Here is a 26,601-nt window from a genome sequence, read left to right on the forward strand (position 1 = left end):
TTCCCACCCTGGGCAGAGGTTCCTTGACAGGAAGTTACTAGTCCTCATTGCCAGGGAATAAGGCTCAGTAGTCAGCTTGGGGTAGGGGGTGGTGTGGAGGGGGTGTTGCTCATACCTCAATCAGATCCTGGCTGGGGGACCCACAAGCTTTTGACAGACTATGTTCAACTTGCAGTTTCTTCTACTCACAGGGCTTCCAGGAGGCCAGCAGGAGATGCTGCATACCACCAGGCCTAGCACACTGTAATGTCTTGGACGCCTGCTGCAATGGTTTCATTTCCAGAAGGGAACAGGAGTTCTGGAAACTAACAGGAGTCCAAGTCGGGCTGTGAACCTCTATGTGACAGGGAGACCCTGGTTTTAGGCAAACGGAAGCATCCTAAATTTACCTCTTCTGTTCAGCTGGATGCCTCCGACGCGTGAGCAGACTAGCTTACATCTCCAAGTACCTCATGCCACGCTACTTAACTGACAGGCTCTTAGGGACGTTTCAGAGCAGTGCTGAGCGGCACTTAGCCGAGGCCATATACTCACTGCCCGTCACATACATGGCTGACAAGAAGAAGTATAGGATTGGCCATGTTTTCTCCATTCCTCAAATAAGAAGAGAAAGCGGCCGTGCTATATATTCTTCCGCTTGTGAGGTAGTGGATGGACGTCTGACCCAGAAGGTTAAAGAGCCTGCTGGTGGGTCATGGAGAAAGGGAATCACAGCTCTGACACCCACGGGTCCCTAGTCTGTAGGACACAGCGCTCTAGCTGCAAAATCAAGGGATAGGGATCCCAAGGAGAACAGCTGCGCCTGAGAAAAGTGATGTCCCATGAGGCACTGGGGTCTGTTTGGAAGACTCCTGCTAGGATTCAGAAGACCTTTCTGAAAGCTGCGGCTCAGATAAGGCAGGGGGTGAACAGGCCACGGCCTGAGAGCCATGTGCTCATCTACAGGGTATCTGCCTATGCCGGGGTGTTCATGTGTACGTGTGTGCATGTATGCAGAACCAAAGGATAACCTCAGGTGTCATCCTTGGGTGCTGTCTCTGGCCCGCAGGGGTACCAAGTAGGCTCCATAAGCTGCCCAGTAAGGCCCAGGGATTCACCTGCCTCCATCTTCCCAGAGCTAGGATTATAACTACATGCCCTACACCCAGGGTTTTAAAAACATGGGCTCAGAGGTTCCAGATCAGGTCCCTTGTTCTCACAAAGCAAGCGCTTCCTGGCTGAGCTACCATCTCTGAAGTATTTCCCAGAGTGCTGAGGAAGACCTTCATTTGCCTTCCACACTCCTTCATTTACATACCATGCCCCCAGTCTATACCTTAAGAGTAATTCTGGGGGTGGGGGGGTGGGGCTGGAGAGATGGCTCAGCGGTTAAGAGCACTGACTGTTCTTCAGAGGTCTTGAGTTTAGATCCCTGCAACCACACAGTGGCTCACAACCATCTGTAATGGGATCTGATGCCCTCTTCTGGTGTGTCTGAAGACAGAGACAGTGTGCTCATATAAATAAAATAAATCTTTTTTTTTTAAGAGTAATTTTCATTTCATTGTGCCATAGCTGTCTGATTACACAAGGCACTTCCTTTACAAAGTTCCTTACTTTTTTGCATGTATACACACACACACACAAACACACACACTTGCTCAGCTGATAGGGTCTTGGGTCTTATGACCTAACAATATAAATTTTCAGAGCAAAGCTTTGGATTACTGGAATCCGGGCAAGTCTGGCTGTGTACCACACCCCGGATCTATTTTTGCTTGCCAAAATAAAAATAGTTGATGGTTTGTTTTCCGTCCTGAGACAGAATTCTGCCTGCAACTACTGTAAGCAGCCAGGCTCTGCTGACAGTGGTCTGGAAATGGCACAGAGGGTGGGGGTAGGGCAACAAGTGGGCCTGGGGAACACTGACAGCTACACAGTTTCTAGCTGTGAGAAAACAGTGTCCCTTGGCAAGGACACAGACCACTAAAGAGGCCTCGGGAAGGAGGCTCCTGGCATTCCCTAGCTGGGAGGCAAGCATACTTTGGGGTGAGGTAGCATAGGAAGCAAGAGCCAGAATGATTTCGAGCGGGGCTTCTTCCGCAGAGGTGCGTAGGGGCCTGGCTGGTAGAAAAGAACGTTCAGAGGCGTCCATGTGGCACTTGCAGTGACACTGTTCCACACTGGCTGTGACGACAGGGCGAGAATGGTCCGTGATGACATGGGACTCGGCCAGGGCCTGCAGTCTCCAACGTCCCACCGAGAAGCATGGGTGTGGTGCCGTCCGACACTCACAGAGAAAGCCTATTTGAACCCTTCCCGCAGACCCTTGCTGTATTACAGACCTACAAAAGTTATTAATGCTCTGACTTTAGTAGCTGACGTTCTTTGAGGTTTATACAACCCGTCAGCAATGCCTCGTCTGTTGACACATCGACGGCCCCGGAATTTTAAAGTTCTAGAATTTGGTCCAACTTGGTGTTTTGCAGGTTTGGGAAATGAAGACCATGTACGTTTCCTCTTAGTGTACAACTTGTTTTGTCTCTAGGTATCTCACTGAATTAAAAAAAAAAAAAAGGAGAGGAAGGATGGGTGGGAGGGAGGAGGAAGAGGAAGAAGAGGAAGAAGAGAAGGCAGTGGTCCCTTCCGTTCTGTCACAGATTTTGTTGTGGGCATTAAGTCTCCCATGTATCTCTATTTATACAGAGCTGCAGACAGACGGGCTGGTAATAGATTTCCACCAGGATGTGCCTGACCTGCTTTCCTTGCCCCCTTCCCCCGCCCCCCTCCTCCAAACTCAGTAATTAGAAGGGCGGTGGCTCCACAGGAATTATTCATATGCGGCAAGAGCCTTGCACTATACATTTATGTTAAACATGTCAGATCTGATTGAAATCATGCTTGCTGGCACCGCAGCCCATAAACACACTTTCCCCCACAGCCGTCCATTAATACCTTCTCTAATAGCAATCTCCCAGAGATTCAAATCATGGATGCTCCGATGCACTAATTGCTCTGTGTTAGGTGAGCATCTCAAATTTGAAGAAGAAGGAAAAAAAAGTCGAATCCCTTTGGGCCCCATCTCCAGAAAAGAACGAGCACTCAAAACTACACTTCCCACAGAAAATTTAACAACAGTATACACAGGCACAGAGTGGGGGACGTCTAAGAGCATCACCATGCCTCTTTCTCAGACTTGGCTGGTGCTCTGACCCCTCTTTACAAAGCAAGAGCATCCCCCCCCAACCCCACCCCGTCATCCCGCCTCAAGTCCCCCCGAAGCCAGACTCTGGCGCTCTGTGGCTAGAGACCATGGTGGCTGCAGCCTTTCAATAACCATCTCACTATGGTTCTTTGCCAAGAGCTCCATCTTGTCCCCTAATTATTGGTGATAAAGCGCCGCATTAATTGTATATCACTTAATTTATAGCAATTAATGATTGACTTTGGCGAATTGAGGCATTAATCACCGTTCAGTGGGGGACACTGGGGGCTCTTCAATCTCAAGCGCTCACGCTCAAATCCACTCCAGCAAACGGCGACAAGGGGGTCATGTTTGAGTTTCAATGGAGAGAAACCACAGAGTTGGACGGAAGGAAGCAGCAGCGCATTAGCAGAGCCTCTGCTCTGCCCCGCCCCGCCCCCAGTGGCCTAAAGGGAAGCTTCGCACTGCTAACCAGTAGCTTGTGCATGCACCACTACTCAGGACTGTGGGGCCCACGGGTGGCTGGGGCTGGTGGGTACTAGTACACCATATTTCACAGACAGTGTGCTCCAGGTGTCTGTGACTAAATCCCCCAGCCAATGTTACTCACTAGCTAGTGACTACTAGCCTTTCCTGACTTCACACCTAGAGCCCTTTCAATGACAACCACCTGCTTCCCTTCAGGTTCCTTGTATTTAGTGTGTGCACCCTAAGCACACAAATGTGCCAAGGTGCGCATGTGGAGGTCAGAGCTGGTTTTCTCCCTCTTCTGTGTGTGTGTGTGTGCATATGTGGCGTGCATGCATGCGTACGTGGAGTGTGTGTGTGTGTGTGTGTGTGTGTGTGTGTGTGTGTATATGTGTGTGTGTGTGTAGTGGGTGGGTTCCAGGGATGGAATTCAGACCGTCAGGCTTGCCTTTGGAAGCACTTTTACAAGCTGAGCCATCCACACCTGCAGCAGACGACCACCCAGGTGATTTTGAACCCACTGGTACCACCTGTATCTTCACGTTTACTGTACAACTTTGGGATCTATTCCTCATTCTTGGGTCAGAGAAGTCAAGTCAACCAGATCAAGCCCTTAGACTGAGAAGGCCCAAAGCCAAGAAGTGTGTGGGGGGGCGGGGGTTCAGTTCTGCTAAGAGTAGGTTCTGTCCTGAGGTTGGGGTGGGGTGGGGTTGGGGGATGGGCCAGGACTCGGTTCTCTGTCTACCAGGGTTCTTTCTGCACCCTGCCTGAGCCCATTCCGGCTAAGCTTCTACACTGCAAGGTGGCAGCAGTGAGAGGGCAGCTGTCTATAAATGTCTATAGGGTATAAATGTCTATTGGGTCTATAAACCTATTAACGTCTACAGGGTATAAACGTCTATAGGGCAGGGTTAAGAACTGGGCATGCTCACGTCTGGAGCTCATGCCCATGGCCTGCAACTGGGCTAAAAAGCAAGGGCTGGGACTGGTGTCCGAAGCTCCACCCACCCAGCTCGGAAGCAGTCAGCACCTGTCTGACTGTTTGGCTGTGAAGGTCAAACAGGCAAGGCAGCATGCTATTTAGCTAGTCACACAGAGTCAGCTACGATGGACTCTTTGGAGGTTAGTCTTCTGAGCCTTAGGATGTGGCTACTTGAATTTACATTTGTCGAAATACAACAAAACTTAAATTTCACTTCCTCGGAATTATGAGCCCCACTAAGGCACCGAACATTTTCATCAGCGGACAATATTCTGCAATATTCTTTGGATGGCAAACACCCCAAAAGCCCCAGGACAACATCACATACCCTGAATGTGACCAAGGCCTCTCTAAACTTGTGATCCTTGGGACTCTGCCTAGTGTCTAGCATGGAGCAAGGAACACAGGCCCTGGGCCCTCTCTGACAGATGACTACCTGGTTTGCTTTGGGGCCACCCAAGGATCATGGACCTCACCCTATCACTGAGGACCCCAAGCAGAGGCACACAGTGGAAGCCACAAGTCTTGTTCTAATAAAAAGAAACAAAAGACAAGTAACTAAACTCTTCAAGATTATCCATTCCTGCACAAACCTCCAAACTACATAATCAATAGCTGAGAAAAATGCCAATTATCCAGACCCATTTGAAATATTATTAATCCGCATCGGCAGCAGCCACTAATCAACACAACAAATTGTGAAATCGCTATTTACTTGTTTGTGGGGAGGAAGCCGTTCCCATCATGCTTAATCAGATAGGAACAGCTCAATTTGGGGAACAAATGAAAGAAACACATATTCTTTTCTTTAATTATTGCTTTTACAAAGTACCAGCCAAGGACCCAAAAAGAAGGGGCAGAAAGGTTGCCGGCACCCATACCCAGTCCAAGATCAAACTGGCCCAAGAGCTTCAATGAAGCCTGTCATTACGAAATTACGCTTCGGGCCGGAGGAGGATCACCTGAAAGGGCCAGCAGAGAAACCTTTGTTTCTATGCGTCTGACAAGGTGCACCCCTGAGTTGCTAGTTACTATTTCTCCCTGTCTTCTGGAGGTAAAGACTGAGAGGTGAGCCCCATCGCATGGATGGATGCAGACGGAAAGACAGCCTTGCTACGGACGGGCTTCGTTCGGTGGCTCTCCCTTCACGCCTGCCAGTGGCCTCCTGGATGCTGGGCACGCCCACTGGCTCTAAGAGGGAAGGCAGTGCTCAGTCTGAATCATAAAAGACTGAACAAGTCTTAACTGAACTGCCCTCAACAAAGCCCGCCCCGTATAGGATGCATGGGTGTGAAAAGCACACACCAAGTGGCAGCACAGGGTGCTGCTGCACATAGTAGGAGCTTTGCAAGCAACAGTTCCTTAATAATGACCTGAGACCCACATGGGATGCAAGGACATATGCATCAAACATCAGGGGCCAGACCTGGCGAAGCCCTTGTTTTAGTGCTTCTGCTAACTTTTCAAACTTTCCGGAAGCCATGATGGTTAGGCATTTGTCATATACATATGTGTATGCATATATACACATATACATATGTGTATGCATATATACACATATACATATGTGTATGCATATATACACATATACATATGTGTATGCATATATACACATATACATATGTGTATGCATATATACACATATACATGTATATGTATATATACACATACATATATATACATATACATATATGTATGCATATATATGTGTATATATGTGTATATATGTATGCATATATATAGTGTATTTATGTATGCATATACATAGTGTATTTCAAATGGACAAGGCTACTAGAAATTGTTACTGGCTTTCCTCATGCTTCTTGACTGACTATTAAACGCCATACACAAAGCTTACTCTATGCTGGGCCTTGTTCTAAGCTTCCTGAACTCATACACATGAAGCATTACTCTTAATCTCTATCTCATTTAAACAGAGGCACAGAGAGGTTAAGAGACTAAATATTGTCACCCAGCAAACAGGAGGATCGTGATTAGAAATCAAGCACCGAGACCATGACAACATACAGGTGACCTAGAAGGTCACACAGGACCTCTGGGGCCTGTTAGCAAAATGCTCTCCTCTTGGGGCACATGATGTTTGGCTGCCATCTACACCATTTATAGTTCGCCCTAACTGTTTAGTAAAGATTGGGATCTCCGTGTAGCTCAGGTAACTGTGGTGGTTTGAATAGGCTTGGTCCATGGGAAGTGGTACTATTAGGAAGTGTGGCCTTATTGGGGGAGGTGTGGCCTTGTTAGAATGAAGTGTGTCACTTTGAGGGTGGGGCTTTGAGGTCTCATATATATGTTCAAGTCTGGCCAGTGTGATCCAGAAGACCCCCTTCCTGGCTGCCTGGAAGAAAGTCCCCTCCTGGCTGCCTTTGGATCAAGATGTAGAACACTCAGCTCCTCCAGGCCATGTCTGCCTGCACGCTGGAGAAATAGATGGCTCAGTGGTTAAGAGAACCAACTCTTTTTCCAGAGGTCCTGAATTCAATTACTAGCAACCACATGTGGCTCACAACCTCTGTAATGGGATCCAACGCCCTCTTCTGGTGTGTCTGAAGACAGCTACAGTGTACTCATATACATAAATCTTAAAAAAAAAAAAAAGATGATAATGGACCTCTGAAACTGAAAGTCTGAAACTGAAACTAAACCTCTGAAACTGAAAGCCCCAATTAACTGTTTGTCTTTGTAAGAGCTGCCTTGGACATGAGATCTCTTCACAGCAATGGAACCTGCCCTAGCTGAGGCAGGTGGAAACACCCTTCCCCACGCCCACGGGGACCTTCCACAACAGCCACTGCCCCTTCCTCCCTGGCTCTCCTGGGGTGTCTGACCCCATCCTTTGCTCTCAGGAAGCACTGAACCTCACGGCATGTCCCCTCCCAATGCCTGCCAGTCTTCTGATTCGAAGCCTCCCAATGGTGACTTTTCTTGGCCGCGAAGCCCCATTCCCGCAGTCTCTTCACAGAGGCAGGATTTCCCAGGCTTCAGCCACCCCCACTGCTCTCCTCTGGCCTTTCTCCAAGATTCCATATCTTGTTTAAATAATGTCGGCCAACCCCCAACCCTCAGTATGATTTAAGAGCAGTCTTGCCTATGAAAGAAACAAAGGCCCAACCAATACAGACTCTAGAAGGTAAATATTTTCTTGAAAGAGAGAGAGAGCGAGAGACAGAGACAGAGACAGAGACAGGGGGTGGGTAAATCAAAGAATTGTAATACTGAGCACGGTGGTAAGAATCAGGTTGGCCAAACAGAGTACTTTCTGTTACTTGTCACAGCACTTCCTGTTAGTGTGGCGGTGGTGTCTGCGAGACTAATCTATCTGCCCAGTAAATCCTTTCAGAGATGACTCAGCTCCTCCTCCAAACCCTGAGCTTCTCTCTGTCTCAGCCCTTCTTCCCTCAGCATGGAGATCCTGTCATCTTGAGAAACTGCTGCTCTCCTCTCTTGGTACTGGCTTTTCCAGAAATAGCACTTCCTGCCCTGGCTCCTTCAACTTGTTCTGCTTCTGCTAAAATGTCCCCCTGCCTATCTACACTGCTGTCCCCATGTGTATGCTGGCCCTGGGAGAGAAGCATGCTGGGAAGAGTATGCAGGCCCCACTCCGGTCCACAGGCCCCACTCCGGCCCTCAGATGCAGAACAATGCCCACCCTTCACTGCCTCCGGTAACCTTGCGCTGGAGAATCATGGGTGACCTCAGCCAAGGTCTGTCTGACAAATGTCTTTACCAGGCCTCCAACAGACGGGGGAATACAAGCTAGCCATGCTGTGCAGCTGCCCAAGAAACGCTACCTGGAAACTTCAGACACCTGGTGCTCAATAAAATGGGTGCTTGAAAAAAAAAAAGAATTCAAGGGGAAAAAACGGTATGAGGCAGGGGCAGAGGGGCAGAGGGGCAGAGAGAGAGAGAGAGAGAGAGAGAGAGAGAGAGAGAGAGAGAGAGAGAGAGAGAGAGAGAGAGAGAGGAAGGGAGGCAAAGGCAGATAGATATTTGTGAGGTTAAGACTAGCCTGGTCTATACAACAAGTTTCAGGCCAGCCAGGGATATATGTCTCAAAAAAAAGACCAAACAAAAACAAACAAACAAACAAACAAACAACAGAACTCCCTCTGTGGTAAGCCTGTACACTTTTGGGCGAGATGGAGGGTGGCCCGTCCCTGATGCCAGTCTCATTTCTCCCGTGGAGAGTCCCAAGGGGGAGGATGGATGCCCATGCACACTACCTGCCCGCTTGCTCTGCCCTTCCTCGCCGCCGCTCGCCTGGTCTTTGGCCAGCTCCTCTGGGTCAGTAGATGCTTCCCCGGGTCCTTCAGCATCTTCAACAGCTTCCTCTGCAATAGAGGAGACAGACAAAAGATGTAAAGGGTAAGAGCTGGGAAGGCGGTGACGGTCCCCAGTCCCTGCACCCGAGAGTCACCAACCACAAAACACGGATGTCAGTGACGGTCCTCGGCTTCCTAGGGGCCCAGCCAGGCAGGCCGTGCTAAGGGTGCACTTCAGTGCTGTAAGGCTTCGAGTGGGTGATCAGTACGTGACTGCCAGGTATTGCCAGACAGGCTCTGAGGGCCTCCCCCTGAGCTCTCCCTGAGTGCGGCTGGCTGGGGACTAGATTGGACCCAGACGCCGAGGCCCCATTGGCCTGGCAGTATCTGCACAGGTGCCACACGATGAGAGATGGTCTTGGAGTCACTTAACGTCCTCAAGAGTCAGAGAATATCAGTGATAGGGTTTGTGGGCGTAGGGTGTTCTAGAAGCCAAATGGGAGAGGTGGGGGTGGGGGTGGGGACAGGGACCGCCATGTCCAAAAGTAGGCAGAGGGGAGAAGGAAGGAGTTTTAGGGTGTTGGGGTGGGGACTGTTCTCTCTGTCCCTCTGGCCAGGTGGATCACTAACCTAAGCACACGTTTAACAAGAGGGAGTTCAGAGGAAGAAAAGGGACCTGGGCTCCGTCAGAAACTCCACCAACCTGGTGATTCCCAATAAAGATAAGAGGAGAGAACCAACTCCATAAATTTGTTCCCTAGCTCCATACACAGACTGTGCGTGGCACAGGGGAAGGGCTGTGCAGGTTACATTATACATACGGAATACTAACTTTTAAAGAATAAAGTGAAGGTACCAAGGTGAGAATCACTTGGCATGATGAGGAAACTCTGAAGAGCACACCTCTCCTCGGTTCAGAAGCACAAGCACAAGCACACACACACACACACACACACACACTCCCATATCCACCACAGGAAGCCCAGACCAGACTCAGCAGGAGCCAAGCCTGGGAAACAATTTAGAACCGTGGACTGGGGTTCTAGCCGACACAGCCACAGGAATCTCCAGCCGAAAGCTCACATTTTGTGTTTGTTTGGGGAACAAAGGTCAAACACTGTGGCCCAGGCTGGCCTCAAGCCCTACCTTTAAAAGAACTCAGGTGTTCCACCCTCTGACCTTCCGTCAAAAGAGCCTCTAAATTCTATCCCACAGAGTCAAATCCGTCACAGGGAGTTGATCTGTAGGGCCTTCCAAAACACTCAAGGCCAAAAAAAAAAAGAAAAAAAAAAAAAAGAAAAATTTGTGGTTTCCTAATTCTTCTAGGAAGATGGCAAGGTATCCATGGCTAGAAAAATGAACTCCAAGGATGAAGGATGGTCTGTCTGTCTTCCCAACAGCAGAGAGCCCCTGAGGCAAACCCTTGGGCACTGTGTGCTCAACATGACCTCAGGGCTCGCTCGCTCGCTCGCTCTACTCTTCCTGCCTATCTTTTTCGGCTCACTGCACCGCAAAGTTAACGCTGAGTCTCCTGACCTTACCCTCAGCTCGAACAGACAAAGCCCAGGCATTCATGGCTTGACGTTCATTAGATATACAGCTCACTATTAACAGCATGCATGGCCTTGTGTGTGTGTGGGGGGAGGCATGAGGAAGACGAGGCAGACGTACCAAAAGACGCATGTGGCCTCTTATGTCCAGGGAAGATGTGGCCTGTGCGTTTGAGGCTTTTGATAAGACGGTTATGAAATTCATCTTTAATGGCGATACCAGCAGTCAGTTAACCAGTTATTTAAATTGGGCATATGCACATTAGCTGGGCATCTTAAATAAATTCCATGGCAAGAATCATGAGCAGTATTGATAAAGTGCCTAAGTGGGATTAGGAGGAGAGATGGCTCAATGGGCACACACACACACACACACACACACACACACACACACACACGACCACCTTAAATGGAAACGGTCTGGCCCTTACAGGACACAGTCCCCCCACACAGTTAGCCAAGGTGTGGGGCCACCACCAGAGTCAAGGGCCAGCACCCGCCGCTGCTACAGCAGAGTTCGGAGCTGTCACCTGGTACTGTCACCTGGGGTTTGAATCTTTCCGAGCAATTCCATTTAGGAGGCTGAGACAGAGACGTGTGGGCAGATTACGGATGCAAGAATGCACGAGGGAAAACACAAGAAGGAGATGTGCGACCGCTCTCAGAACTCTCCCTCAGGGCCTGCCTGAGCCTTCCTTCCTCCATGCAAACAGAATGCGACTGCCAACACGTTTCAAGAAAGTGGCAGTGGTATGCGAGTGTGTGTGTGTGTGTGTGGTGGTGGTGGGGGGTTACTGGGGGCAAGTTAAAAGAGGATACTTTACTTCAGGAAACTATTATTATTATTATTGTTGTTGTTGTTACTATTAGTTACTGTTATTTTGATTTTTCTTCACGATGTGTAAGCCCATTCTTGAATTTCTAGGCTTTGCTTTACCATCTGTGACTTATAAACTAAGAGAATGCTATATATGAACTCTAAGAAGAACAATTAAGGAACTTCTGGACAAGCCAGCTCCCTTTACAGGGGATCAGCGACCTCACCTCTCTTTTCTTAAAAAAGCAACAAAAACCAGGTCTCTTTAAGCTGAATAGGAGAGTCCCTGCAGTTCCACCCATGACCTACAGGTGTCGCCCTCTGCATGGCAAGGCCCGGAGGGCAGCAGGCTAGGAGGCAGGCAGGTCTGAGCTGCCGAACCTGAGCATGTGGAAACAATATATGTCTCCCAGAGAATGGTCTAGTCCAGGGGAAATAAAATAGAACATTCATGAGCAGTTACACCATCTGTCTTTAAACCATCATCATCAACAGCGAGAGGGGGTAAAGGCTCTTTAAAATGGATGAAAGCCCAGACTGACAGTAACCGGAAAACCGTGAGAACTGAATACCAATAAAGGTAGAGAAATGATTAAAAAAAATAAAATAAAATAAAAAAGGAGGGATACAGACTGCAAATCTGTCTGGACAGCCCGGGCTTGTGAGGCTTTGCAGACAGGGTGTGTCTTTACTGGTCCCAGAAATGTCACGCAAGCTTTCTCACCAAAGGCTAGGCTTGGGCCCCTGCAGGGAAGTGTTGGTATCCTGGTCCCTCTCCTGTGTGGTGGCCAGGGGTGTGACAGCATCTGGCTCTGAGCCACAGCCTGGCCACTGAGCTGGGGCTGCTGGCTGGTCCCGGCCCTCTGGCTCTCCGGCCCTCCGACTCTCCGGCCCTCCTCGTGGGGACTCACACACTGATGGAGCATGGGACAGAGGGGGCGCTTTCCTCACCGCAGATCACGATTTACACATTCTGGCCCTGTGTGGCAGCAACTGGCTGGGGTCACCCCGGGAGCCAAGTTTCTGTTTTGCTTTCTGTAATGTCAACTACCGACGACAGATGGTGCGAACGTCCGACTGGAGACGTGGGCTGGCCGTGGGTTTTATCTGGAAAATCCCTGTCCTTTGCGTGGGAGAACAGGTTGCTCTCCCTCCAGCTGACGCTCACGGCAGCCACAGGACACTCTCAAAGCTTGAGCAGACAGACCGCAGCCAGTTTTCCTTTGGAGTGTTCAAGGACTGAGACTTCATATCCATAATGGCGGGGACCCTTTCTCATGGCTGTGACAGACCTGGGCAAGGAGGTCACCTCCACGCCAGCCCCGGTTCTCAGCAGAAAGTAGCAAGCCCAGTCAGTACACCCCACACAATGCCAGAGGACGGGCGTCTAAAGCCCTGCAGGGCTGTACCTTGAAGGCCGTGCCCAAGTTAGGGTAAATCCTCTTACTCTTACGTGTTTTCATGCCAAACTGAGAAGGGGAAACTATTTTATTTTGACCCGAGTCTCAGGCTGGCCTCAGATTTGCTGTGAAGTAGAGGATAGTAATCCTACAGTCTCCTGCCTCCACCTCTCCTGTACTGGGATTAGATAGATAGATAGATAGATAGATAGATAGATAGATAGATAGATAGATAGATGAAACATGCCACCACTCTAGGCATACGTTTCAATGGGAATACAAAAGGGCTCCGGGCCTGCTAGGCCAGCACTCTACCAGTGGGAACTCTCCTGCAGACCAGAGACGCAAGGAAATCGTGAAAACCAGCAGGGTCTTCCATACGGTCTACCATCTGCCTTCCATTGCCAAGTTAAAAGATGGCTCAGGACAGAGATGTAGAAACCACCTTACTCCCCTTGCTGGGTCATCCCAGCCTGCTCTGTTCACTCTCGGCTCCTGGTGAGGTGAAGGGCAGAGGCCTCAGGTGACCCTAAAAGAAGCAGTCTAGGGGGTTGAGGACATAGCACCACCACAGACCTAGAAAAAAAAAACCCACCCCACCCACATAGCTTTGCTTCGCACAGATGCAAACCGTTCTCTCCTTCCCTCCTGATCAAGGCGATGACAAGAGTGCCCTAGCCTGTGACTTCTCCAGAAGGGGGCTAGTCTGTCAGCTGGCAGCCCCGCGGAGACATGAGCATCCCGGAATTTGGTGTGCAGAGGGAGGAAGAAGATAGAACCCAAACTCAGAAAACAGAATCGTTACAGAGTCAGCAATCAACCCTCTGCACATGCTCCCCAAATATGTCACCCACCAAAGCATCCCAGTTAAAAAAAAAAAAGTACCACCCTCCCCCCCAATAATGGGTCGAGTGACGTGTCCATTGGGGGTATTTTACAAATCGTTCACAGGCTTGAAGGAAAGGGGAGTCAATCAATGATTAAGACTAATCCCTCTGTTCCTAACTCTTAACAGGATAATGTAGATTAATTCAAACCTGACAAAGCCCCCACCGTGCCTCGATATGATAGAAATTTGGAAAGTCTCCTAAGAATCGGGGTGTCTGTACCCAAGGCTCTCACACGAATGTGTTACTTAAATAACACACCAATCTGTGATCCCCGAAGAATGAAATCGTTCATTCCCTTTTATGGGGGCTGCGGGGGGGGGGGGGTGCGGCGGAGGGGGATAGAGTGCGTTTGCCTGTCGGCAGGCTCAAGAGCTGGGAAACATTAGCTGTCACGAACCACAATCAAATCAGGTTTGAAATATTTAGCAGTGGCTTAGAAAATGTGATGGTGCAGCTCTGACAGGCGGGCGAGGTGTGCAGACGCCCGCTTTCCATTATAATGGAAATATCAGGCCTGTTCTGAATATGTATAACCCAGAAAAATGTATTGATTTTTCATTCGGCATTAAAAAAAATGAAATAGCCTGCAGCTGTCAGAAGCCTTTGTTAAAAGCCCATCGTTCCTGGAATGAGGTTTACCAGAAACAAGTTTTAATTGTAAGCGGGACCTCTTCTTTGAAAAACAAAATAACCAACCTGCTTACTTTGTAGGCAGGGTTAAAGCTTTGTCTTCCTATGGTTTGCAACCTAATTAACCCAAGGAAAGACCAACCAGGCAGGTGGGAGAGGCACCTCACACTCTGACCAGCGGGAGAGCCATGGAGGGTGGCTGGCATCTCGGTGGAGGGTAGCGGGAGGCTACTTACTCTTTGTCCTCTCTCCCTCGTCTGCCCGCCCTCCCTCGGTGGAGGCCCTGGACTCTAGGACTCCCGTGCTACATGCCCCCAACCAATCACTTCTGTTCTTTCAGGCTCGGTTGGCACGGCGGCAAGGTGAGGAAACAGCCGAGTGTATCCATCCGATGTTCTTTGCACTTTCTTATCAATGGGAAATCTCTACTGGGTACAGGCATTATGCAGCGTGTGTGTGCTTTATGTTACCAAAGAGGTCAAATCCCGTGGCATAAAAGATGACTTACTAAGGTCTAGATCAGACCACTTGCTTCAAAAAAAAAAAAAAAAAAAAAAATCCCATGTTAAAATTCTGATGTAACAGAAACTTGTAACGAGCTGTGATGCGCTGTGCAGACAGACAGACAGCTGTTCCGTTCCCAGCTTGTTCTTTCTGGTCTTTGTCTTCTCCTTCCAAGCTAACGCTGAAGATAAGAGCTAGCTACAGCCACAAGGGTGGATCATTCCCCACCCAGCACATGTAGGCACCTTCTCTAAGAGGTGACCAAATACATGACAAGTAGGTGACTCTCCGAGAGCCCTGGGCTGCCCTGTCTGCACCACATAGTCACACCCTGCCTGATCCTGCATGAAGCCACCTAACATTCCCAAATATGGCCTCTTGACCGTTACACGTTGGCTTCCTTCCGTCTCAGACTGTCCAGCGGGAAACTACCTGACAGGCAACTTAGAACAATTTAGGGATTCTGGGTAAAAATTCCTCAGCTCCAAGAATGCTCCCTGAGTTCATGTGGCTTGTCCACAGATACAAACGGGCATCTTAACATCTCTGATCCTCAGCTACTCATGGCGTGTGTGTGTGTGTGTGTGTGTGTGTGTGTGTGTGTGTGTGTATCATCACCGATGCTCAAAGAACAGGGCGTTTACATTTCTACCTGATAGTCGTTACCTGGATTTTTCATTTTTAAGCTGCATGAGATTTGTGTCTGTTCCATTTTATACTTCTTACAGATCCATCAAGGAAAATAGCGCCATGGTGTGTGTGTGTGTGTGTGTGTGTGTGTGTGTGTGTGATCTGCTAGGTTTCTGGAGGACTACCCTCTATCAGCCGAGAGGATTGTCAGGGTGAGTATGCCTACAGGCCAATTTCTCACCTTGGTGGCTGGGAAAAGGGGAAGGAAACAGGAATCAGTCAGACTCATGACACACAGTTTATACAAAACCGTTACCTCAGGATGATGTCTACCCATGCATTCTAGCCCCATCGGAAGAAGCCAGGATGGCTTGGTCAGGAAAGTACCGGGGAGATCATAATGAGATCAGATGTGTGCCCACTCTCCAGTGAGAGGCTGCTTCTCGGGTGGGTCTTTGACGTGACTTTTGGCTGAGGAATTCTCTGCTCTGTGAGGTGTTGAGTTAGCCAAGACACCGGGCGGCTACACCTGGATTTCCAGATGGCACTTTAAAGATCTAGGTACAGGGCTGCCAGCCTCCCAGGGGCCTCTCAGAATGTGGAAAGCAAGGCGGGCAATGAAGGAATCCAGCCCCCTCGCCACGGCCCTCACCTCTTCCCCCAATCCCCCGACCCGCCCTTGGCATTGGGCTGGGAGAATCAACACTGGGAAGGTTAACTCTGGGTACTATTAAAAATGACTAATTGGAGGGTAGAGACCATTTATGCTTTTGTGTATCTGAAGATCCCGCCGTTGTTTACAGTAGCAAGAAAAATGGGGACTGTGCAGCCAGAAGCAGCTCAGGAGGCTCCTCACCTCTTCGCCTACACACCGACTTCACCTCAGACTGGAGCAGTCGCAGGCTAGAGCCTGTGTGGGTCTGGAGCCCGTGGCCTTGCAGAGAAAAGTCCCCTCTCTCTCTGAGTTGTCCCTCCTGCGGGAGCCGCACTGAACAGAGCTAAGAATGCTACCATTGTGTGGCCAAAACGCTCGCTGCCATCTTCCTCTCCCAGGCAAGGCCACTTGGTCATTTGAACAGTTTGTCAAAACCGCACTAGAATTAAGGGGGTGGGTGGGGGTCAAGAGAGGGGAAAAAGGGAGGAAACGCCTAAAGCCCGCTCTGCACCAGGTCCCATTTATCTGTGTGCGCAGCAGAAGCACCTGGGCTGCCCCCTGCAGAATCCCAGAAAGGATAAAAGCAGCTGTTCGGGGACAAAGCCCAACGGAAAGGACTCGCCTGGTGGCTATTCATGGGAAGGTTTCAAATGAAATAAAACAGAATGACTGAGAGGCGCCGAGTTCCAGTCTGTAAAATACAAACCCAGCTCTGGAAATGGTCTCGGAACCCCGCACTAAGTGAGGGGCGCAGCCAGGGACCAGAACTCTGGAGGAAAACTAAGTTCCGCAGAGATTAGCATCCCTGGGCTTTCTACAGAGCTCTCTGGCTGCTGCTGCTGCTGCTGCTGCTGCTGCTGCTGCTACTTTCACACGTGAAATGTTTTTTGTTTTTTGTTTTTAAAAAGGGCAAATTCCCTGAGCATGTTTGTAGCAGAGCGTGATGTGATTGTGTTGTCATTTATGGGAAATAATCGCAGACCCATCTCTCCCTTTCTCCCTCCCCAACCCCCATTTTCCAGTCCAAATAACCATGAAAAATTACACTTCAATGTCAGCGCCTCGACAAAGGAGGTGCACTCTCTGGGAGCTCAGTGGATTTGTAGTTTTTTTCCCTTTCTTTGGGGTGGGGGGAAACAAAAACAAAACAAACAAAACAAAAAAACTCACAAAACACCCTTACCTTCAATTGTACTTCATTTAAAACATGATCTAACAAATATATCTTGACACCATACTGCTTTCTCTTTCTCCCTTCTTTTAAACAGCATATTGCATGGTTTGACCTCCCACCAAACTAGAATATTCTGGAAAACAGAGGCATGCAAAACACAAGGCCCCAGATACCAAGCAAGGTGCCCCTCTCCAGCCATTAAAAAAAAAAACAAATTTGTCATTGGGAGAAAAATACAGATTCCAACTCAGGATGCTACTTGGGGAAGAGAGGGTGGAGACGGGTTACAGACCTGAGGGACAAGCCAATTGTGAGGTAGAGGTCCTTGGAGCTGTGTGAGGGACAGGCTCTGGATAGAGAGGAGACAAGGACTTCACACACTCACTCCTGAGACCAAATCCTTTCACAGACTTGAAATGAACGCATCATTTAAAATATCTGGAGGGGCTGGGGGAGGGGAAGGGAACAGTCAGAATCAGGGGTGCGTGACCCCACACGGGGGCTGCAGGTGAGAGCTTCCTGGATGGGCACCGGTTCTTTCCTGCCAGCTCCCTGTTCCCGCTCCCCCCCCCAGCCCCCACCCTCGACTGAAGAAAGGGACATTTTTTCAACAGAAAAGATCCGCCTGGGAGCTTTTTAACATTCCAGGTGTGAGGCCCGAGCGGTCCCTACAGCATCTGTCTTTCAATAATACCCTGCTTCAAATAAACACTGCCAAGCCTCCATAGTTGAAGGGGAGAAGACAAGATAGATAAACACACATGAGTGATGGAGTAAATTAAAGCAAGCATCCGCGCATGCACACACACACTCTCTCTCTCTCTCTCTCTCTCTCTCTCTCTCTCTCTCTCTCTCTCTCTCTCTCTCTCTCACACACACACACACACACACACACACACACGTGCCCCCCCCCCGCCCCCGCCCCCAGTGTTTTCCATTATAGAAGACCGGTGTGCCCTTCAGCGTTGAAACTGACTTACTGGAGATCTTATACTTAATGCAAAAAGGAGTGGGGGCGGGGAGGGCTGTGAGCTGACTGGGGCATCTGTGTACAAATGAAGGTGTGTGGGAAATGAACAGGATGTACCAGAAATGGCATTAAAGAGAGGTGATTAGAACCTAATGGGCAAATGCAAGAACCTTGAGGGATGGCTCTCCTGACGGGAACAGCAGCGGTGATAGATGCGGTGCATGAAGGAACCGGGACATGGGAAGGGGCGGAGGCAGCCGCCATGCAGCGCCCCCCCCCTCCCCGGGTGTTTACAAGACTGGGGAAGGCAAGACTTGACAACAGCAAAGCCAATGCAAAGCCATGGATTAAAAAGAAAAAGGTCTTTGTTTGTTTATTTGTTTTTAAAGGCAAATTAAGGAAGAAGCAGGTAACCAACCGCTTTTGTTTCTAGTCTTCGAAACAGACTGCACACATGGAGGAAAAGAGAGCCCTGGCTAAAGAGGCCTGTGTCACATGGCACATAGGTGGCAGCCCCGGAAGTCCCAGCTTGGTTGTCACCTTACCCTTAAGACCGTCTCCTTTGAGGAGGGCGACCGTTCAGAAACAGCCTTATCCCCACGAAGAGCAGAACTCAGACACAAATACTCGGTTGCTCCCACTAAGGGAGAGCGGGACGGCAGGCCGAGAGGCGCTGACTGTGGACCAAAAGCCACTTCCCAGGCACAGCTGGTAAAGCAAGCTGACTCATTAGAAACAGGGCCCGAAGGCCTACTCATGCCAAACCAAATATGACGGGATCAAAGTCGAGCCAACTCCAGTGCCATTTTGCCGAGAGAGACACAGGCTAACCTGCTGCCTACTCTTGGGCAGACCCAAGCGTGTGCAAAGGAGGTCAGTGGGTTTGCGAGGAACCACACGTCACGATGCAATGCCAGATATATGTATAGACCCTAGAGGTAACCTAGGAGAGACTCCTCCATCTCCATATGGCTGGAGAATCTTAAAATACCGCAGCACACGGCCCAGCACAAGCAAAGCAGCCAGCTCTGGGAAGAAGTCTCACGGCCAAACCTGACATTTGAAGACACACAGCCACGCGGAAAGTCAGAACCTAGGCCAGTCTCCCAAACCATCAGGTCTCTAGTCTCAAACAGACAGGCCGTGCAAACAACACGTTTCAGTTGCCAATTCCTAAGAAAGCTAAAGTAAGGTGGGACACTGAGGGGCAGGGGGCAAGCCAAACATTTTCAGGCCCAAGAGCTTTTGCTGCACTCGTGGGGACAAGCAGATGGGATGGCTAAATTGTCATTGATACAGCACCTTGTGCAGTTCTGTACTGAAGGGAGAAAATTCTTGCCTCCTCCTGCAGTGGAGGAACTTGGAAAGTCATGCCGACTGGTCTACATGCAAAGCCTCAATTGTCTTGGCCTTGTTCTGTCGATTTGGACCCTATGCAAATAGAACAGTATTTTCTAGGGTTTAAGACAAAATGGTAACTCGTGCCTTCTTTCACAGAGATGTTACTCACAGCAGCTCCTCCTCTGGTCTCCCCATGCTGCTGTGTTTTAAATCAAGCCTTGAGAATCTAGCTCATGTACTGGGGTTCTCTTGCTCCAAGGAGTTTATGGGGTCTAAGGGGTGGGCTTGGCATCTTTGAAAAGCAGCAAATCCTACTGTCGTGCCTGGCCCACACAGTACCACATCTCAAAAGCACAGCTCTAAAGAGCAGTGATCCTCGACCACGGCCAACACTACAGTAAATGTTAGTCAATTCGGAGACTTACACCTGCGTGCTCCGATGGTGGAGGCCATTAGAGGACTGAATACTCTACCCACAGACAAAGCACAGCCGTGAGATGCAAGATGATTTGGGAGGAGGACAGTTCTGTGACAAAGAACTAGTGCTAAATGCATGCGTAACTGATCTACGGCACTTTGGAGTACAGAATTTCATTTCAATCACTAACTTGGGGTGTTGAGATCCTTCTGTGTGCACGCTGAAACTGGTGAATGTTCTAGAACTCTAGCAACAGGGAAATGCCTCACATGGGATCCTCCCCACTTTTTCCAAGGGGAAGACAGGCGTTTAGCACCGAGAGAATAAGGGAATGGAGCTTCAGACCAACACGAGGATTCGCTTCACGGTCTGGCACAGAATTGTAGGGAAGGGAGGGAATCAAACAGTCGAGGGTCCGAGCAACATCAGTGAAGACAGTGCCCGACAAAGCGGGCAAGGAAAGGTATCTCCCCCCCCCTCCCTCCCCCCCCCCCCCCCCCCCCCCCCGTCCTCAGTACCTCTTCCCTGTAGAGAGAGATGGGGAGAGGATAATAGCCGGTGAAGGAAAACTAGGAGAGTGTCTTAAAATTAGGATATGGGTGGGGCTGGAGAGGTGGCTCAGTTGGTGTGACCACTTGTTCTGACTAAGGACTGGGGCTTGGTTCTCAGCATCCACATGGTGACTAAAAACTGCCTGTGACTCCAGTTCCAGGGATCCAATGCCCTCTTCTGGCCTCCGTGGGTTGTATGCACATGGTACACACACACACACACACACACACACACACACACACACACGTAAAATAAAATAAAAACGTTTCTCAATTAAGTATATGCTATAATAGAGAGAGCATGCCAATTTCAACCCTAAAGATGCTAATTATCTATGGATTTAAAGAGCTACCAAAGGATTTTGGTGAAGAGTCAGAAACAGGAACTATCTTGAGAGAAGAGAGGATGCACTGGGCCTTGGAGAAAGACTGGGAATGCTGAGGAGACTGCAGAGAAGAGGTGCTGGGCCGAAGAGGTCTCTGTGTGAAATGTAGGTAGCTGTAGTAGGTGTGTGTGTGTATGTGTGTGCGCGTGCGTGTGTGCTCTGTATGAAATGTAGGTAGCTGTAGGTGTGTGCGTGTGCATGGTGTGGTGTGCAAAATCAGAGATTTCTTTCCCATTTAGAAAATTCAAAAAGAGTAAATAAGCAGAGTAGTCCAAAAGAGAGACCACATGTTATAGGAACATAAGACATTGTGCAGTAAACAGACGGTTTGCAGAGACCCGGCCACATGGAGATAGTGAGTCTCCAGCCGGCCGCTAGGCAATATCCACATCAGTGTTTTCAGAGAAAAGACAGGCAAGAATAAGAACCCTGCTCACCAGAAACAAAACCAAAAGCCTGCACTCAAAACCAGGGCTGGCCCCCTAAGACCCCAGGTATCTGAGTTTTTAAGCAAATGGTATAGTGCTCACTCTCTGCCCCGCTGGAAAAATGACACCCCAGATACCATTTAAGCCAGAAGCTTACCAGGTTTTAAGCCCGGACAAGTGACAATGCTTGCACCCCCCTCCCCTTTTCATGTCTCCACGATCTTTTCGGGAAGGGTGGATCCAGCAGCATTCTAGATCCTGGGTTAAGTCCAAGGCTTCGGGTGACAGGGTTGCTGCCACAGGCCCGAGTCCCAGCCGCAGAGCTCAGCAAAGTCAAGTAATTGTTTTTCCCCTTCCACTAATAAGCTTTTCAGAGGGGGAAGAATTCAGCTTCCTGTAGTCAACAGACCCTTTTTTCCCTGCCTCTCCTCACTCCAAATAATCTAAAGTGACTGCAATTTCAGCCCTGCCTCTCCCGCATTCAGCTCCACCGGCTGGGGTCAGAGGGTGTCAAGTGAGGGCTCTTCTCTTCTGCTCTGCCTGCACGCCTGCACGCCGCCCGTGCTCCTTTGTAACTGAGGCAACCTTCCTCTCTGGCCCAGCCATTATGTGGGCTGCACGCGGGCCTGTGCATTCCAGGAAATGCCTCCTACGGCCCAGACAGCACCGGAGGGGAATCTCTTCGCTGTAAACTTAAGCAACCGATTAAGAACGGCCGACCCCGGGTACCGGCTGGTGACCTACACTGCCGATCTTAGGAAGCCTGTGGTAGTGAGATGGTCGCTGTGTGTTAATAATGTGGGTGGCTGCTCGTGGGACTTTTGGTTCAGCTTTCTGAAAGTGATTCTCGTCGTCTCTCCATTCTTTTGCGTGTCTGTCTTGGTGGGTCGTGGCGGGGTGAAGGGTACACTGCATGCGTACATGGGGAAGCCAAAGCCATCGTCCAGTGTCTTCTTCAATAGCTTTTCTGCCTTGTTTTTCAAGACCTGGCCTCTCTCTGAAACTGGAGCTTGCCTTCAGCTCTAGAAATCTTCCTGCTCTTGCCTCTGCCTCCCCAGCACCAGGAATACGGGGGGGGGGGGGGGTACATGCCTCAACGCCCCATTTTTTTTACATGGGTACTGTGTACCCCGGCTCGGGTTTGCATGGTAAGCACTTGGCCCGCTAAGCCATCTCTCTAGCCCTCTGGTTCCTAAATTCTTTGTCTTAAGATCTTGCTAAGTGTTCCTGTGGTCAGAATTTCCAGGCCTGGTTCTTTGTTGAATCGGCTAAAGGCAGATAGATGAATTACTGGGAAAGCGATCCTGCTCAGGCCTTGCCTTGTTTCAAAACCCAACCTCTACTGAGCAGCAACGGCGCTTCCCTTCAGTGCTTCAGAGAGGGAGACCCAAGGGGCACCCAGAGTTGAAGGTGAGTGAGTGAGCGATCGGACAGAGAGATGGAGAGAATGACAGACAGCACCGGTGTGGGGACCCCTGAGGGAGCCCTTGCTAGGCGCCTGCCCTGCAGGTGCACAGAAAGCCGACCGTGTGCAAACACACATGAGGCTTCCTCCTGGAAATAAAGCATCAAGTGGGAGACATAGGCAGGACCACAGACCCTGCATCCTTCTTCCGACCGCCTTACCCAATGGATATGCAGGCTGGAAGGGGGCTTGCGAGGGAGGCTTTCCTCTTTGTGCCCACACAAACACCTGCATCCCCAGCCACCCCTGTGCAGATCCAGGCAGTGTGCCCTTACTCCTGGCTGCAGACAGGCCTGTGATGGGAATTTATTTCCCTCAATTACGAGCCCTTGTCCCCAGTCTCAGTTCATCAGCATGGTGCAGCCAAGTCAATGAAAGGTTCCACAATGAGGTAATCACATGCATGGGGACGTCTGCTGGGCTGGCAGAGGCCGTAGCCACGCCCAGCCCAGCCAAGCCTCATGGGCTCTTCACCTGGCCCCTTGCAGGTCACCACCCACCCCGCCTGTCCACTGACCTGGTTACAGATGCTTTATTGCCGAGTGAGGACAGGAAACTGGACACATGGGGGTTGACAGAATGACGGTGAAACGCTTGCTCCCTTCCCTCTGCCTGTGCATTTACCCATGAGAACCAGCCCCACGCCCAGCTAGGCTACACACACTTGGACCTGACGGGGGACATGGTAGCCACACAACACCCACTTGGCTGAAGTAATGCAATGGGCAGTTCCGTTCCACAGATGAGGAGACTGAGGCTGAGAGAGGCTGGGGGCTGACAGGGCTATTGCCAAGGTGTATGGTTTCGAATGTTTAGTCACAGTTTATAATCACCACTGTGGGCTTTCCCGGGGGGGGGGGGGGCAGGCTCTTCTGCTGTTTACCCATTTGTTAGCCCATTGGTTGTCCGTGTGTAGCACCTACCCTAGGCGTGGAAAATACCACTGTAAATGGGGGGGTGGTGGTATGCTGTGCTGGGGAAGGGAGGGTGTAGGAGAGTAAGGCAGCTAAGCAAAGAATCATGGGAAAGATGTGAAAATGACCCTGGGGTGGGGGTGGGGGGAACAAAGGGAGCACTTAACTAGAGAGGCTCAGAGAGAGGTGGCAGGTGTGTCTAGACCTCACACCAGAAAGTGTGAGGTGCAGAGGCCAGCCTGCAACGCAGAACTCAGAGGTACAGAAAGGGCTAGCCATCTACCTACCAGAGCAGTGACTGAAGACAAGGGTTCTGGGGGCCAAGGCCTGCCAGGTTCTATTGGCCATTGCAGGGCCAGAGTCTGAATACACAGTATGTTCCTCCTTCTCTTCCTCCTCCTCCTCCTCCTCACATCTTCCAGTGAGCACACACCACCTTGGGCCTAATTACCATGGCATCTGGCCTTGGTTTCCGTCTTCACATGGAGGCCCCTGAAAAAAGGTTCCCCACAGAAAGGCTGCCATGAGCCAATAAATACACGTGTGAATGATAACGCGGGCTCTGAGGTGAATAAACGCATGGGGGAGGGGGACCGTGGCCATGTGGCACTGAGACACTTGTCTTGAGACCCGGTGAGCCAGCAGTGGCCACGTGAACACCAGGCTCCAAAACATGCACACCGGGGCAGCCAGGAGGGTAACACCAGGAATGGGAGCGGGATTCAAGATGGCGGCAGGGGAGCCAGGACAGTGATGGCATGAAGGTACATCTGCCACCATGACGGATCCTTATGTGTATCCCTTCTCTAAAGCTGCATTGCCCGTGATGTCACGGGAGCCTCCGCAGAGGCCCTGAATCAGCCCTCACTGAACTCAGGTACAATCAATAGAAATCCAGAGTTGGGTGGGGAACTGTGTTTTCACACACTGGCTGTTGTGGATGTGAGTCTGCTCAGCTCCCTGCACAGAAGAGCTGCCTCTCCTAGTGAACCCACACGCCTCTCTGTGGCCAGCCAGGTTTGGCAATAAAAACAAACACAAAAAACAAAAAACAAAAAAACACACCTCTACCCTCTCTCTCCTCAGGGTGTGTATGGCTCTCACCAGGGCTAGCCAACTTGCTGTTCTGCTAGCCAAGACAGGAGAGGAACTGGAGCCAGGCCAGGCGGGGGAGGAGCAAAGTCAGACAAAAAAGTGACCACCTTTGGGTGCCCTTCCAGGCCTGCCAGGGATGTAGTGAGGGCAGAAAGACAAGGCTGAGCAGTGCCAGAGCAGGGGCAGGACGGCGTGCCCGGGGGTTGAGGGAGAGGCCAGAACGTGGAAGCTGAATGAACGCGAAGCAAAGACAGGGCCAACTCTGTCCCAGCCTTGAAGGAAAAGCTAATGTGGGTTTCCTCCTTGAGTGAAAGCCAGGAGAGGAGGTTCGCCAAAGCTAGGCTCCACCTCCCCCCACCCCCTCCATTTCATTTCACCAAAACTGCGTTTGGGGAAGGGGCCAGAGCAATTATAGGAGCATTAACTCGGCTCCGTCCTTTTACAGTGCATTTCCCAGAATAAACTACCCCAAGACTTCATCCATCTCCAAAAAAGGCAACTGCTAACAACCCTTCTGTCCAGCCCCTGTACCACACCGGCCGAGCCATCCTCCCCTCTGGCTTTGGGGATGGGGAGCCGGGGAGGCCGAGGGGTCTGGCCCTAATTGCTCTCCTGGCTGCTGTGTGGTGTGGGGGCTGATCCCCACGCCGAGCAGTTAGGGACTTCCCGAATCATTAACCTTTCTCGGAGTGCATTGTACTGGGAGGTGCTCCCTCCGCTGCCTGTTCAGGAGCCCTATTGATTCACTGCACACTCGGTGCCTTCAAAGTTGTTTATGATCAATATGCAAATTGCTCATGGCATTGATCTAGTATTAATTTTCAATTAGGGAATCCACAAGGGGTCTCTGAGGGTCAATACCTAACAATGCAAAGCGAACTCCGAACTCCGCTGCAGAGAACCGGGCCTGATGCTGCTAAAAGCTTCACTAAGCCACTACCTCCTCCTCCTGCCAGGCCCTCTGGGTCATTCCTGTGCGTGGCTCCTGCGGTCCCCTCTCAAGTCAGGACCCCTTCGTTCTGCAATCGCTCAGGCTGCCCTGGGCCACCGACGCCCCCAGGCAGTGCCAAAGGAACCCTTCCTGGCCTGCCTGCCAGTGTGCTCCCCTGCCAACAGGCCTCTTGAGTTGATGCCCCCGGACATGCCTCCTCAGCTCCCCGGCTCCCCATGCCACACCCTGCCCAGACCACTCTCTCCCCCGGCTCCCCAACCACACATACCTTCTTCCTCCCTCTCTCCCTCTCCCTTGTTTCTGCTTAGTCACGGAACGTCACCTTGGCGTGCTGCCACGGCTGGAGCTGGCGAGCTGCACAGTCCCCAGAACTCACAGGCAGTCAGGCAGAGCCGCCAGACTGCCAGGTTATGCTTGGCAAACACCCCACTGATGTCATTTCAGAAAGCCAGGGGACGAGGGAAAGGGCCCGGCTTCAAATCATCTGTTTCTCCTTTCTTTTAGCAAAAAAAATTTTTCTTCCTAATGAAACGTGCGGGTTGGGGGAGGTTAATTACTTTACCAACCTCGCTCATGGTTCCCAGAAGAGGCCATGGCCCGCCCTCCAGGAGCAGAGTGGGGGGCGGGGGATGCCTGTGAGCTTCAGATGGGGTATCCCCCGGGGAGAACATGCCCAGCTGGGACCAGAGTGACCTGGGACTCAGCCATTCCATTACACCCCTAACAGCCCCTTGGAGACTCCTGTAGGAAGGCTGTTCAGCCAAAGGGTAGGAAAAGAAGCTCATATATCCCAGCTGCACCTCCACAGGTGTGGGGCCATGCTGCACTCAGTGTTGGGGCTCAGTAAGCTGGCGGTCTCATCTCTCTGCCAGGGGCAGAGATGTTTACTCTCCATCTAGAACATTTTCCAGAGGGCC

At 50.5% G+C, this 26,601-nt stretch overlaps 1 protein-coding gene across 1 annotated transcript in view; it reads right to left on the reverse strand.

Moving 5' to 3' along the window:
- The window catches only part of Zfhx3 (zinc finger homeobox 3), a 244,358-nt gene that overhangs the window by 37,023 nt on the left and 180,734 nt on the right, over nt 1-26,601 (reverse strand). Inside the window, 1 exon segment of the mRNA XM_052166279.1 lies at nt 8,876-8,983. Within this exon segment, the coding sequence (XP_052022239.1) occupies nt 8,876-8,983 (108 nt within the window).

Source organism: Apodemus sylvaticus, chromosome 21, assembly GCF_947179515.1.
Source record: "Apodemus sylvaticus chromosome 21, mApoSyl1.1, whole genome shotgun sequence".
In the NCBI taxonomy this organism is placed as follows: Eukaryota; Metazoa; Chordata; class Mammalia; order Rodentia; family Muridae; genus Apodemus; species Apodemus sylvaticus.